The sequence below is a fragment of the Eulemur rufifrons genome, chromosome 3 (genome assembly GCF_041146395.1).
Source record: "Eulemur rufifrons isolate Redbay chromosome 3, OSU_ERuf_1, whole genome shotgun sequence".
Lineage (NCBI taxonomy): Eukaryota > Metazoa > Chordata > Mammalia > Primates > Lemuridae > Eulemur > Eulemur rufifrons.
The window spans coordinates 43,206,787-43,220,621 of record NC_090985.1 but is presented as its reverse complement, the minus strand read 5'-3'; the positions used below and the strand labels follow the sequence as shown (position 1 = coordinate 43,220,621).

General features: G+C 40.7%; 1 protein-coding gene across 2 annotated transcripts in view; it reads left to right on the top strand.

Moving 5' to 3' along the window:
• COL14A1 (collagen type XIV alpha 1 chain) overlaps positions 1–12,617 on the top strand; it is a 202,529-nt gene extending 189,912 nt beyond the window's left edge. The window contains exons 46-48 of one of the 2 annotated variants that reach the window (XM_069465431.1): positions 8,515–8,592; positions 10,258–10,413; positions 12,003–12,617. In XM_069465431.1, coding sequence (XP_069321532.1) covers positions 8,515–8,592; positions 10,258–10,413; positions 12,003–12,082 — 314 coding nt within the window. In that variant the 3' untranslated portion in view covers positions 12,083–12,617. Of the gene's footprint in view, positions 1–8,514; positions 8,593–10,257; positions 10,414–11,216; positions 11,834–12,002 lie in introns of those variants that run through there. The other variant, XM_069465432.1, reaches the window with a different exon arrangement.
• The last annotated feature ends 1,218 nt before the right edge of the window (positions 12,618–13,835 follow it).

Sequence of the window (13,835 nt, the reverse complement as noted above, 5' to 3'; positions counted from 1 at the left end):
TCTCCATGGGGGTGGTTGAGTCTTCATTCCCAAAGCATGGTGGCTGCTTTCCTCAGAGCCAGGGATCCAAGAGAGAGAGAGTAAGGAGGAGTTCACAGTGCCTTTGTGACATCTAGTCTCAGAAATGACAAGCTTTTACTTTTACCATATTCTGTATATTATAAGGGAGTCACTAAGCCCAGCCTACATTCAAGTGGAGAGGAATTGAGCTATAGATTTTGGAGGGAGGGATATCAAAGAATTTGTGATTATATTTAAACAATCACACTCTCTGAAATTAAACGAAGGCCTTCTGGCCTGGCCATGCAAACAGGGTGATGCTTTCATCCGTTGAAATGATTTCCAAGCAGTATGACGTGTAGAACACTGGAAAATGAGGGGTACTTGTGAAGGATTGGCTCACTCTGTGACTGCTTGTTTTCACCATTTATGTGTTTTTCTCTCCTGTATTCTATAAAGTCACTCAAATGGCAGATATAGCTTTTTAGTGGGGAAGGCAAGATGTAGGTTTAAGCACCTTAAAAAAGAGTAGCACCTATGGAAAGATGTAGAATACTAACATCTTTTGTGTTCCCGTTTCTAAAATTAATGACAATCATGACAAAATTATTTTCCAAACAATTCCAAAGAATGAGAGAAAAAAAGTCATTGACAAATTTAAATTGCCATTAAATTATGTTTCCACCCTTTGTCATTAGTAGAATATGACATCGTTGCAATAATAAAAAGCCATAACTGGTGTTTTGTTTTCTTTTTTGCCATGGAAGCTAACATCATTGTTTCTGTCGCTTAAAAATTTTGAAAACCTTATTAGTGTGTGACACATATCATTCAGTGTCACAGGCAGAATATACTTTCTTGAATTGGCCTTTAATAATTTCCCTTCTGTTAATCCTATCTCACCAATGAGGCTACGTTATCCCTAAAGACCAAATTTGATGTATATTTTTCTTTTATTCCTCATAATACCTGAAATACAATGGTTATTTTTTAAGTCATAAGTGATTTATGGTGTTGATTACCTCTTGGCTAGCTTTTTGGCTGCCATTCCTCATTCACCCTGTAGCCACGATAAAAGCAAAAGCCCATGTGGTTATAGCACATCAATCCTGAGACATCATGTTAATAGAAAATTACTGCCAAGTTAACAATGTAAGCATTTCCTTTCAAGTCATCATGCGTAAATTTAGCCAGAAAATCAGGGTAAGATTTCTAAGTAGGAGATTTGGTTGTACTGGATAATAGAAGAGAGAGACAGAAAGAGTGAGAGAGACTCCCTTTTTTAAAATGTAGGAATGTACTTTGCCATTTTCTAAATTTCCAGGCCTTGAACATAAACAAGTAAAATGGAAATATAATGTTTATATGATAAAACTAAAGCTCTTTGTATTAGCTATGATAAACCAATTCCAGTGAATTTTTTAAAATAGATTTCAAAGCAATAAATATATTATAATAAATATTATAAATATTCCAAAATGCATTTTTAAAGTTTGGCAAAAACATACATGAAATAGACATATTCATCAACCCTTTCCATTTTCATTGGTTCTAGATTTGAGTTTGGCATTAAATCACTATATAAATATAGCAAAGTAGTTTGACTTTTCTGAACTTCTTTGCTAGTTTGGAAAAACATGATGAGGATCTTAGATAAAAAATGCATTTATCCTAGTAACGGGTCCTTCATGCTTATTATGAAGGACTGTTGGTGATTATATATATGATATTATATTAAACTCTGTGGACACCAATGCCCTGGAACAGCTTTCTTTTCCATGGATGGATAGCATGATATCATTTTTCAGTTCTGCAAGGAATGAAGACCAAGTTCTAATTTAAATACCATCCACTGGTTGCATATTCATGCTGAACCTGAGATGTTCATTTTTTTAAGCCATAGAAGTTGTTCATTTATTCACTCATTTTGAATAATTTATAATTTTCTCAATAATCAGTGGTGTAAATAATATAATGGTATTTAAGGAGAAATAATCAAAATTTTGGAGCTGAAAATAATAAATCGGCATTTGGTCTGACGTTCTTATGTTCCTGTGAGGTCATAAGTGCATCAGTGGCAAGACTGGGGGGTGAACAAAAAGCTAGGATCCTGATGCCTGATTTAACTCCCATTCCCTCTGCCCACCCTGCAGCTGTGAGCAGTAGCTGGTGTGCATTGATGGACTTTACACCTCCTCTTCTCCTTTCCTCTCTCCACGCTTCTATTTTTTCACCTCCCACTCTTCCTACTTCACTTCTTTCCTCCCTGCTGCATTTCCTTCCGCCCTCGCACTGCCCGCCCAAGTTTAGGTGTGTCTGTGCTCAGAATACCAAGGGACCCTCTGCCTGTATTGTCTTGTCTGAGAGAGACCAAAAGAGAGACCTGAAGTGCAAATTCTCCCGTCGCCTTGATGTTGGTCTGGTTATGCCCACTGAGTAGCCCCACTTAATGATTTAGTACATTTTCCTCTGGCTTTTCTGTGGGATTAGCAGAGGGTTTACTGGTGGAGTTGAGCTCTGCAGGACTCCAGTCTGCCTTAAGTAATGGATCATGCTTTGTAGCACCCAGCAGCGGCAAATCCAAGTTTTGTGGGGCCTGAAGATTAAACAACTTGGGGTTCCTTTTGAAGAAAAAGAGTAAAATGTTATGAACACAAAAAAATGGGTAGGAGGTACTGGAAACCATCCATGCTGGTGTGAGGTCGTTTCCAAACTCCGTCATCGGGCACGCAAAGCTTGTGATGCCCTGGCCTAGACTGGCCTCCTAGTCTGTTGGTTGGGAAGCAAGCTGAAGCTGTCAACGCCATACCAAACCATTTCTAGTCCCCCCGGCATGTCCTGTTGTCTCCCACCTGCAAGCCTTGGCATGTGCACTTCCCTTTGCCACAGCACCCACCCGTGCTTCTCTGTGTGGCTAATTCCTGCTCTTCAGGACGTCACTTTGGGAATCAGTGTGTGGGAAACTCCTGTAGTTCCCCACAGATGCTGCCGTCCTCACACTGGGTTATAACTACTCATTATCTGTCTGTTTTCCTACTGCCTGGTGACCTAGTACATGCAGGAAGGGTGCTTTGGACTCTGGAGTCCCAGTGCCTTATATTGCGACTGGGCTAGGCAGGTTTCTTTTAGTTTGCCCTTCTTTCTTCTATAGTTGCGTGGCCCTATCGTCCAGACTCCTTTGGCCTCTGCTCTTGGGCAGGATCAGCCAATGAGAGGCATTGAGGAAGCCTGGAGGATACGACAAAGGGAACATCTAGAGTATCTCTCCCCTCAACAACCCCACTTCTGCCTCCTCTGCAATGCCAGGTGTGGCTACAACCCCTTGGTTCTCCTGCTTACTGTCTCCCTCTGCTTGTAGATCCTAGCAGAAGACTCTGGGCTCTGGCCTGCAGGTTCCAGTCATACCTTTTTTGCCCCTTGTCTCTGCACTCCTAGGGGTGACGGTAGCTCCCTGGTGTTGCTAATTTATGGGTTGCATCTTTGTCTTCTAAGCCCTTCCATCACTCACATTACCAAGCCTCTATATTAAATTCCCTCTGCCTGAAAGATCTGGAGTGGTTTATATTTCCTTGGCAGAGTCCTGAATTATAAAAGCATAATAGATGGCCAGTTGTTACATGAAAAAGGCAATAGGAAGAAGACTTTTAGCAGTCATTTGCAAGGTTTGTTTACATTGAAAACAACTATGTATTTATTTTCCAGCCTTGGCCACATTAGCACAAAGCTTGGAGCCCCACATGCTGGTACTAGTCCTATAGACCAAACACATAGAAATAGCAGAGCTTTGCAAAGTATGTAAAATACTTATTGAATTGAGTCCAGTTAACCTGCCTTCTTGTAACTAGGTACTAGGTCCAGTACCTTGCACTTAGTAGGCATTCACACACACACTGAATGAAGAACAGATCATACTTGCAATCTATCACCAGCGTTCCCCAGGCAACAGACAATAATAACACGGCAAGCCTTGGTCTACAACTTCTGTGACTTTTTGGTACACTTACAATGAAAGCATTCCCCGGGCCTTGCACATCTTCCTGGGCATACATCCTGGAAGTTCCTCAGAATGTCTGGGATCAGGAAGGAGTCACTGTGCTCCATAGGGCAGCATGAGACTGCAGCCTGGAGTGCTTGGTGTGGTCAGGGGGCCATAAAAATCAGTAAAATCTCCCAGCTCAGAGCCTACCGGGCCAAAGAAAATAGGAAACAGACAACCAAGGGCCAGACCCTGGATATGTAGTCAGTGTGAGCAATATAAATCCTCTTAAAAGCAGCCTCAAGTCTTGGTCAGCGCAGACAGAGAGCGTACAAACTGAGAGAAGTAGCTGAGGAAATGTGATAAACGCAGGGCTGACTGCTGGGTGTGGGGCCGGAGAGAATGCACAGACGGATTTGGCAGGCAGTTCCAGGAAGCCACAAGTACCGCACACGAGACAAGAAACACAGCCTGCAGGTCCAGCGTAGGGCGGAGAGGCAAGGAGTGCGGCGGGTGAGCACAGAGGCTTCCGCGCCAATCTGTGCATTGACATGTTGGCTCTGTCACTTCCTAGCTGAGGACGAGTGAGTTAACCTCTCTGGATCCAGCCCTCTGTCAGGGTTCATCGTAGTGCCTGCCCTCTTGATCCTTGTGAAGATTAAATGAGTTTGTACATGTCAAGCATCTGGCATTCAAAAATTAGTGAGGTAATTTATAGGCACAGTTGATACACTGTGGGCCACATTTTTGCTTTGTGGAAGTCTGCAATCAAACTTTGTATTTCATTCATTCATCCATATTTCACACATATCTATATGTGACTGGCACTGGGAACGCAATGAAGATCTAAAACAAACAGGTCTGTGTTTTGGTGGACCAGAAATAGAAAATATTGGAGGGTCAGTGTTAGGTTAGTGGTACAGGAGAATCAGGCAGCCTTGAGTGGATTTCGAAGAGACTCTAAAGTATGAGTATAAATGTATAGAAAGAATAAAGAATAAATAAAGAGAGAAAGAGAGAAAGAAAAGGAAACTAGAAGATACTTCTCTCTGATGATCCTAACTATTATTTTGGCAACTCAGAAAACTAAGAGTATTTTAATTTCAGCTAAATCATGTTTTTGGCAAATTGAGTCTTCATATAAATAAACAATATAAATTATCTATGCTCATGAAAAAAAAGTTGCCCAACCTTAAACTTATTCGGAGCCAATTATATTCATCATCACACACCACACAAGGAACTTGTTAAAAGAAGCAGTGTTTACATAACCCAGGAGTGGGAAAGTAAAAATGAAGCTCTGGAATAAGGAATTTTGTCTATTGATCCTTCAAAGCCACATATAACAGGCAGCTGAGTGTTGGTGTAGGCACTCAGTCAGTCAGTTAATCTTCCCGTATTCACTGGACCACCTACTAATGGTGAGACTCTCCTTGAATCTGATGCTAGAGAGATACATAGGGCATGGTCCCTGTAGCCAACAGGCTCCTAGTTTGGGGCCAAATGGTCAGGAGGATAGGTAATGCAATGGGATAAGATACTACAGAAGCAAAGAATTCATTCATGCATTTATTCATTCGTCTGTTTGCTCAGCAAATATTTGAGTTACATATGATGTGGAAGACACCATAGAAAGTATAGGGATATAGCCACGAATAAGATAGGTAATCCTTGCTCTCTTCAATCCATCATGGCTCTGCCTGTTATGGTTATAGAGAAGCTTTGATTTGGGTCTTGAAGAATGAGGAGGAATTCCGGAGGCAGACACGGTGAGAGGGTGCTTTGGAAAGAGGGAATTTCTCTTGCATTTGGGAGCCCCAAGGGGTCTCCTGAGTCTCTGTGCCTTTGCGAAAGGGACACTGACACTCAGCTCTGGTGACCCCATCTCAACACCAGATGGCCCCATCTTGAGTCCCCGCAGAAGAGATTTATTATGGGTGGTGACTGTGTTTTGCCTGTAAAGAATGACTTTTTGCCCAGGCTCTGCTGCCCTCAGGCATCTCATGGACAGTCACATGCAGATGTTTTAGGACACTTGTTTTCCCTCCTTTTTAATTAGGCCCTACAAGGCTTATCAAAAATATAACCAGGTATATTTTCAGAGATCTGAAGTCTCCAAGTTTAGCCTTTAATTTTTTTCACTCCAAAAAATGGTCTATAGCCAAGTTCAGTTGTCACGGACATGGATAGTTCTTCAGTATGAGAACCATAAATGAATATATGGACAAATGTTAACATATTTAGCTTATATGTAGTTTGGAATGTATTAATAATAGCTTCAAGGATAATAAAATCTAAAATTCCCTGATAATATAAAATTGTATACATTTAACTTTTTCTTCCTTTTTTAAGGCATTTTGAGGAGCTAAAATATTTTTGTTCTTCCTCCCTCACCTTGACTTATGTTACAGATAATATCAGATTCCACTTATTTTTCTCTACATAATTAGAAAATTAAAACAACCAGATTTTCTACTGCCATTCTTCCCCACCTTTTGCTTTCTTTATGAGTAAGGAAAGGATAAGTCAGGAAACTCTTATTAGAGGACTAGTCCCAAGAATATTTTCCTGATTGTCCTGTTCAGCTTGATCTACATCTTTTGCTTGTGGAGAACCATGGAAGCCATGTTGCCAAGATGATCCTGCGGCCCCCTGAGGTCGTGAGAGGCCGCTGAGTCACAACGCACTTAATCAGGAGCAGCCTGGTGTTAGTCATCAGTATATTTTATTATGTTCTAATTCTTTCAAAATTAGTGGTTCCCTGTGGGGAAAGTGACTCCGATTCTAACATAAGAAGAGGCATTTTCTGCTAAGCTCCCAGATGCATATAAGGGCACAAGCATTGACAGCTGAGGTTGTACCTATCAGCTAAAAAGTACTAACTCCAAGTAGCTACTAAACTAATACCCAGTAGACTTACCCATAAAGGTTTTCTCACTAAATAGTTTGATTAGCAATCAAGCATTAAGTGTTGACTAGTTAGAGTTAGCCGTGTGCTTTGAAAACCCAGATGAGATTGCATTTTTACTTTGGAGAAATCATCGTCTTCCTGCTGGGCTCCTCAGAGAAGCACCAGCCCCTGAATTGGTGGTAGGAACAGGCATGGTAGTCAGTGCTCTGGGCGCTCGTTGACGTATTGGTCTTTTGTGAGCTCAGATGACACCACCAAGGTCACGTACAATGGAATCGGGTGTTTGGAAAGTATACCAGTGGGTGTACCAGCCTGGACAACTATTAGAAAGGGCTTTTTTAAAAAAAGATTCCAGATTATATCTTGACCCCAAGAGGTGTTTAGTAGGAGCACAGAAGACACCAAAGCTGCAAATCAGGAACAGCTATTGTATGTATAGTGTAAAAAAAAAAAAAAAAAAAAACCAAACAAAACACAAAACCCTGTTGGATTGCTCACCAGAGTCTTCTTTACCAGCTATTCTCAGAAAAAATACCATATCAACACCTTTTTTTCTGGAAATTATCAACCGAGATATTAAAAGTGATTATTTTTAAGTGCTGAACTCTTGCTTGTTGTATCTTCTAATTTGTCTACAGTGAACTTACATTACATTTATAGTCAAAACAAAGTTATTTGTAATTGTAAAAATTTTAAATCCCTTCCTTGTCAGCTACCTGTCAAATTGGCTATTTTCATTTATTTATGTTTCCTTCTAGGCTTTGACAATTCAACATAATTTCTCAATAGGTGTAATTAAACAGAGAGGCAGTTCTACATTCTGCTATTTCAAAGCATTGTTGCATGTGAAAAACAGACAGCAGAGACTGTCCATGATGTGAGCCAGGGTAACCCAGACCCCAGTCTAACACAGCCCTGTCTCGGGCCTCAAGATATGTGCTCTCACCTGTCAGGTGATCTTGTGATAGGATCTGGATGATGAGGTGTCAGAGTATGTGTATGTTTCTTTGTTGTTTGCCTGTGAAAATGTATAGTTTGTTAATAGTACTATAAATTATTTGGAATAAGAGGTCTGCTCGATGGAAAAGAAACATGAATCGGTTTAAATTTTTATGGGGCTGAATCAGCCAAATCAAACACAGGCTTTTCTGAAGCTTCCAAGTTTTAATGGAAACTCACGCTCCTCAGAACTTTGCTGCCTAATTATAATTCATGCCTTTTGCAGATACATTACAGGGTGGACCAAAAGGAAAATGTTAGACGTGTTAACTTGTGATTTCTATTGTGTTACTTGTGAAGTGCCAACTGCATACGTTGAATGGCCTGGTGCATGCAAAGACACAGCCCAGTTCCTGGCAGGCTGAACCACTTCAGTAGGAAGGAGAAAGATTGACTTGCAGTATAGCAAATGCAGGCTGCACGCTTGGATACACAGCCAGCCTTCAACATGTGATTTTGCATAAGCTACCAGTGTCAGAATTTAATTTTAAAAGTCCTATGGTACCCATAACCTCAAACCAATCCACTTCAGTGTCTTCATCAGAGAGGTACTTTTGAAACCCAGGAAAACAGAACTACCAAGATTTCATTTTAAAGAGAACTTTTAAAAAATTTTTATTTTAAACAGGTCTAACTGGTATCAAGGGAGAAAAAGGAAGTCCAGGTGTTGGAACTCAAGGTCCAAGAGGCCCTCCTGGACCAGCAGGTAAATTTTGCCACCCAACAAAAAACAGCAAGATGTAATTTTTTATATTTACTTGACATCCTGGGTAAGGAAAATGGCCACATTACATTCTTGTATCTAACTGAAATGGTTGTATTTCTCATTCATTTTCTCCAGAGGCTAATTTGTTAGTAACAATCCTCCTATACAAGGCCAAAAAGTTACAGAATATTCTGGGATTTTATTGTTTGCATGAGTTAGGATAGGATAGACTATGCTGTGGTAACAAATAAGTCCCAGTCCTTAGTTGGTTGACACAATGAAGCTTTATTTCACACACGTACACAGTTTGATGTGGGTAGGGTAGCACTCCTCCGTTTTGGAAACCATGACATGACCTCCACCATGAATCATATGGCCTCCAAGAGAAGGTACATCAGTCTCAACTTCCTAAACAGAATGACATGTCACTTCCATTCATATTTCACTGTCTGGGACTAGTCACAGAGCCCCAACTGAACTGCAAGGGAGACATGAAACCTAGAGGGGCACAGAGGCATTTGGTAAGCACAAGTTCCTGCCATCGCAGTCTTACTGAATGAGTTTTGTGGAAGTTTTGAGTTTTGTGGATCAGATGCTCTTAGAATGCTCTCCAGATGATCAGACTTGCTATTAGAATTATAGTTGTATATTTATAATCTGTCTTAGCCACATTGAGTCAAATGCTTTACAGATTTTTCATTCCAATCTAATAATGATTTTGGAATATACTCTTTCTAAAAGAGGTTCCTGATGCAATAGATTCATTTTGAGTGTAAATATTTCTGCTGTTAGAGACAGTAATGAGGAACTGATCTAGCGTCATGAATTACACAGAATTGATGGTTGGTGAGTGTTGACTGAATGGAGCTGAATGTGTCTGAGAGCCATTACACTATTCAAATATAAGATGATGTTTGTTGCTACTTTTAATTTCAGTTCTAGTTGGAGAATTTCATTTCTAATTGAAGTCTGCCTTATAAACACTGTTGGAACCTAGGGCTAAAAACAAACAAGCATACAAGCCAAAAAAAACAAAAAAACAAAAAAACAAAAAAAAACCCATGCTGATAAACTTCTTAAATTCACAGTTTTAATCCTCTTCCATTTTTATGTGCTCTAAATTCTCAATTAATGTAAACTAGCCTAAGGAAATTTGGGGTAAGTATGTTGGGTTGAATTTCAGACTTGTCATTTGTCTCCTCCAGAATAATTTCTTTCAGACTCAGACAAATTTATTTTAATTATCTCAGGCCATGAGCCAGTACTTATTTGCATGGCTATTCTCACTAATTGTAAGGGTGAGATTTGAGTATGTGCATGTCCATACATTGGATTCATAAGGAACTGCATTGGGAAACAAAAGCTCCATAAAGAAAAGAAGGTTGAAAGTAGCATGTTCCTTTCCCTTTAATATCCAAGAAGCAATAGAAAAGAATACTTTTGCTTCCTAGTTTCTGGAGCTAATTAAAAGCACTGACCTACAGGAGGATGTGTGATTACAGTATGACCCTCAACCTAGGGAATCCAGTTTAAGAAAACAAACTCAAGGAACAGAGAGAAGCAGATTATCCTAATTGTCCTCCAGTTTACTTCTTGTAAGAGTTAGTTTACTTCTTGGTGGTCTCAAAACTCACCCTCCAAATGTTATTTGTGGGTGCTTCCTAGGACCTTCAGGGGAGAGTCGGCCTGGCAGCCCTGGGCCCCCTGGCTCTCCTGGACCAAGGGGTCCACCAGGTCACCTGGGGGTGCCTGGACCACAAGGTCCTTCCGGTCAGCCTGGATATTGTGACCCGTCATCATGTTCTACCTACGGTGTGGGAGGTAAGTGCTTGCCCTTGTGGGCTTTAAGCAATATTTTACTTTGGTTACACCAAAATGGAGAGAGGATGCCATGAAAAGAGACCAGTTATGGGCGAGAAGGAGAGCCTGAACTCCTCACTACCTTAAATCGTCCAGAAACATCTTCTGTAAAGTGCAGATTACTATAGAGGCTACTCCTTCAAAACCTTAAGAGGAAATTCCAAACAACAGCATGTTTAAGTATTCCTTGCTTTCAAATGGTGATCACCATAGACTTGGCCTCTGACCTCATATTTGTTCGTTTGGGGGACATGGTTGAACATTCTTTTGGAGCCTCCATTCTAAGTGACCGTTGTGGTGAGACCATGACGTCCTGCAAAACTTTGCTCATGTTTTGGGAAAACTTCAAACTTCCCCCGTAATTAGAAGGGCTCCCTAGGTTCTTTTGGGTGATATCTTTCCCACCATATGCATTTTAGGTGACCAAGGATGGTTTTAAGAGGAAACCAAAGTCACCATGCTGTCCTTGTCTGATCACTAACTCCCAGCCTGAAAGATTGTTTCCTAAAAGCATCTGTAGTCTGCATGTTGGCGTGCTGTGCAATAGCTCCTTTTCTGACACAGCCACTCTTGGAAGCGTCAAGAGAGAGGCTCAGAGACTGCTTACGAGGCGATGAACTTATTAGTTAATGAACTGAAATTTTCTGCTTCAGGAGAAATTTAACCTTAGTTATCAGAGGAATTGGTCAAAGTTTTGCTGATGTGTTTTTCTCTGTTCATCTTTTCCCTCCCTGTTCCCTCAAATCCCCCTGTCCCTTATTAAGATCTGATCCCCTACAATGATTACCAGCACTGAAGTGGAAATCCTCCATTCTGTTTACCTTGGCCCGGGCATTTGGCTACAGATACAGAACTGTCCTGTTGACCACCACCACCAAGCCCCTGCCCCTAATAATGGACACTCCGCTTCCCTGCCTCACCCGCTTCCCTGCCTTCCCACTTTCACAGCTCTTGCCCACCCTGCTCTAAACACAATGGAGTGATAACATTGGAACTTAACCAAATCATAAATGTTGACTGTAATAGAAACTGGCTGCTCCATGTCAGCCTAAATAGAGATTTATGGTCAGGGGCCAAGAATTTAGCCCAAACTCCCCTGTGTGGAGACTCCATAATAAAGTTACTTACCTGTGCCTCTTCCTCCTTCCCATCCCCACACAGGCGGGTGGGCATCTCCTCCCTGCCTGCCCCACCCTCCCCACTCTTTCCTGGTGATGGACTTCTAACATGAGATTGGTTTTCAAAATTTATATTTCTTTTATACTTCTGCTGAGTTTTCAGGGTTTCCTTTGGAAATAAAATTTGATATTTAAGCAGTTGGCTATGATTCTAATTTTCTAACAATTTCTGTAACGTGTCTTTCCCTTCCTCCTTCTACTAACCGTCTGAAACCTCATGGGGAAGGTGCGAGGGGCGCGCTGGGTTAAGGCACCTGCTGCTTTCTGCCCAAGCAGGATATCTCTGTGTCTCTCAGGACCCATGTGTGGGGAGAATATCAATTTATGGTTTCTGGGTCCTATCAAGTCCCCACCCCCACTTTTCCTCTTTAGCTTCCCGTCCGGATCAGCCAGAATTCACCCCTGTCCAAGATGAGCTGGAAGCCATGGAACTGTGGGGCCCCGGGATCTGAACCTCAGGAGAACGTGGAAGGCCAACTGCAGGAACTCTTAAGGAACCGTGTTTGAGAAAATATTGTCATGTGGTTTGTATGCTACTTCTGGGGGACTCATTTCAGCAGCCTACATCTCCTCTTTGGATAATGTTAATATTATTGTTATTAACAAAAAAATATATTTTTGAAAAAATCCCCTTAATCTATGACACCGTAGAAATGATTTCCCTTTGCTGTATTAATGGCATGCCAGATAATTTGTTTTTCCAGAGAATAGTGCTCAAAGAGGAATTGGGAAAAATAAATTGAACCCTGGAATCCTTTCTCTTAAGTTCTGAGATGAACAAAACAGATATGATTGTGTTTGAGGGAAATGGGGCCCCAGCAGAAAAAGAATTCAAAGAGAGTCAAAGATTATACCATTTACTCCTACCCCCGTGGGAATGACCTTGTTGGTCAGAAAAAAAGGGACATTATTGGAGAAACTACCTCTTGTTTAATTGATCTGTCCAACTCTGAGATCACTTGGTAACTGGTTTCACGGGTATCCAAAACTAAGTGTTAGAAGATAACCTTTCTGAATCCGGTAATTTTAAAGATAGATTTAGTTTTCTTCAGTGGTTTTTCACTGATGCAAAATAATGACTTTCTACCAGCTCTGATGCAAAGAGATCCAATTTTGATGAACAATTCGTCCAGCATTATGTTCCAGGGGCTGCCTCTCCTCATCTACAGGGATTACTTTGTACATGAAGATAAGTTGTTGCAAACCTATTTCCATTCTCTTTTGTAAGCAAATAAAAATTTAAAACAACGTATGTGGATTCTTTTTACTGCATTTCTAAATATAACTTTAAACTTTTGTAGTCTAAGCTGAATGTCTACCAGAAAAACAACAGCTGCCTTCCTTAAGGTAAACATTCAAACTTTCATTCATTCATTCATTCATTCTGAGTGAAGTAGGAAGCTTAACAGAAAAAGCAGTTGACTTGGGACTAAGGCTACCAGAATTTTATTATTCATTATAATCTACCAGGTAGCAAAGGCAGCACTAATGCACGACTGCTGCTGAAGAAATGCGTACTGATAGTTGAGGAGCCCATCTATCTTCTGGGATAGAGGAAAGCCTATAAAACCCTAAAAAGCAGAGAGGAAATGAGGTTGAATCTAATAGATTTTAACCCTGAAACTATACTTTGTCTTTTGCTCACAAAGGAAAAATCTAGGTATTTGAGAAAGATATGAGTTTTATTATTTGCTAGTTGAAAATAGAACTAAAAAAGAAACATAATTGAATGTACACCCTTTTCCCCTGTAACATCTCCCTAGTAACAGGTAATTTTAAAAAGTAGGGATGGGGTCATTTACAACCAGAAGCTGAATTCTTTCTGAATCAGCAAAAGTCTAGTAAGAAGGATAGTGTCTGTCTGATCACCAGGCTCTCTGACCTTCTCTCCTCCTAAGGATCTCCTAATCTTTGGTTCCCATGACAGATGCAAGAAGACCTCTTCATCCAAAGGATTCAAATAATATGATCTATTTGTGTGTCTTTGGGGATCCAAGCAAATAGTGTTTTGGTGTTTTTGCAGGGAATGAAAGAAGAGAGTGATAACCCACAGCCATTCCTTTTCAGTTATGGAATATGATTCCACCTGGAAAAGCAGGATTTATTGGAAGGAAAACATGAGCAAGGCCAATTAATATGGCCTGACCCAGAATCACCTGGGAGAACTCCTCTATCTTAAATGACTGGAATGTGTGGCCGATCACT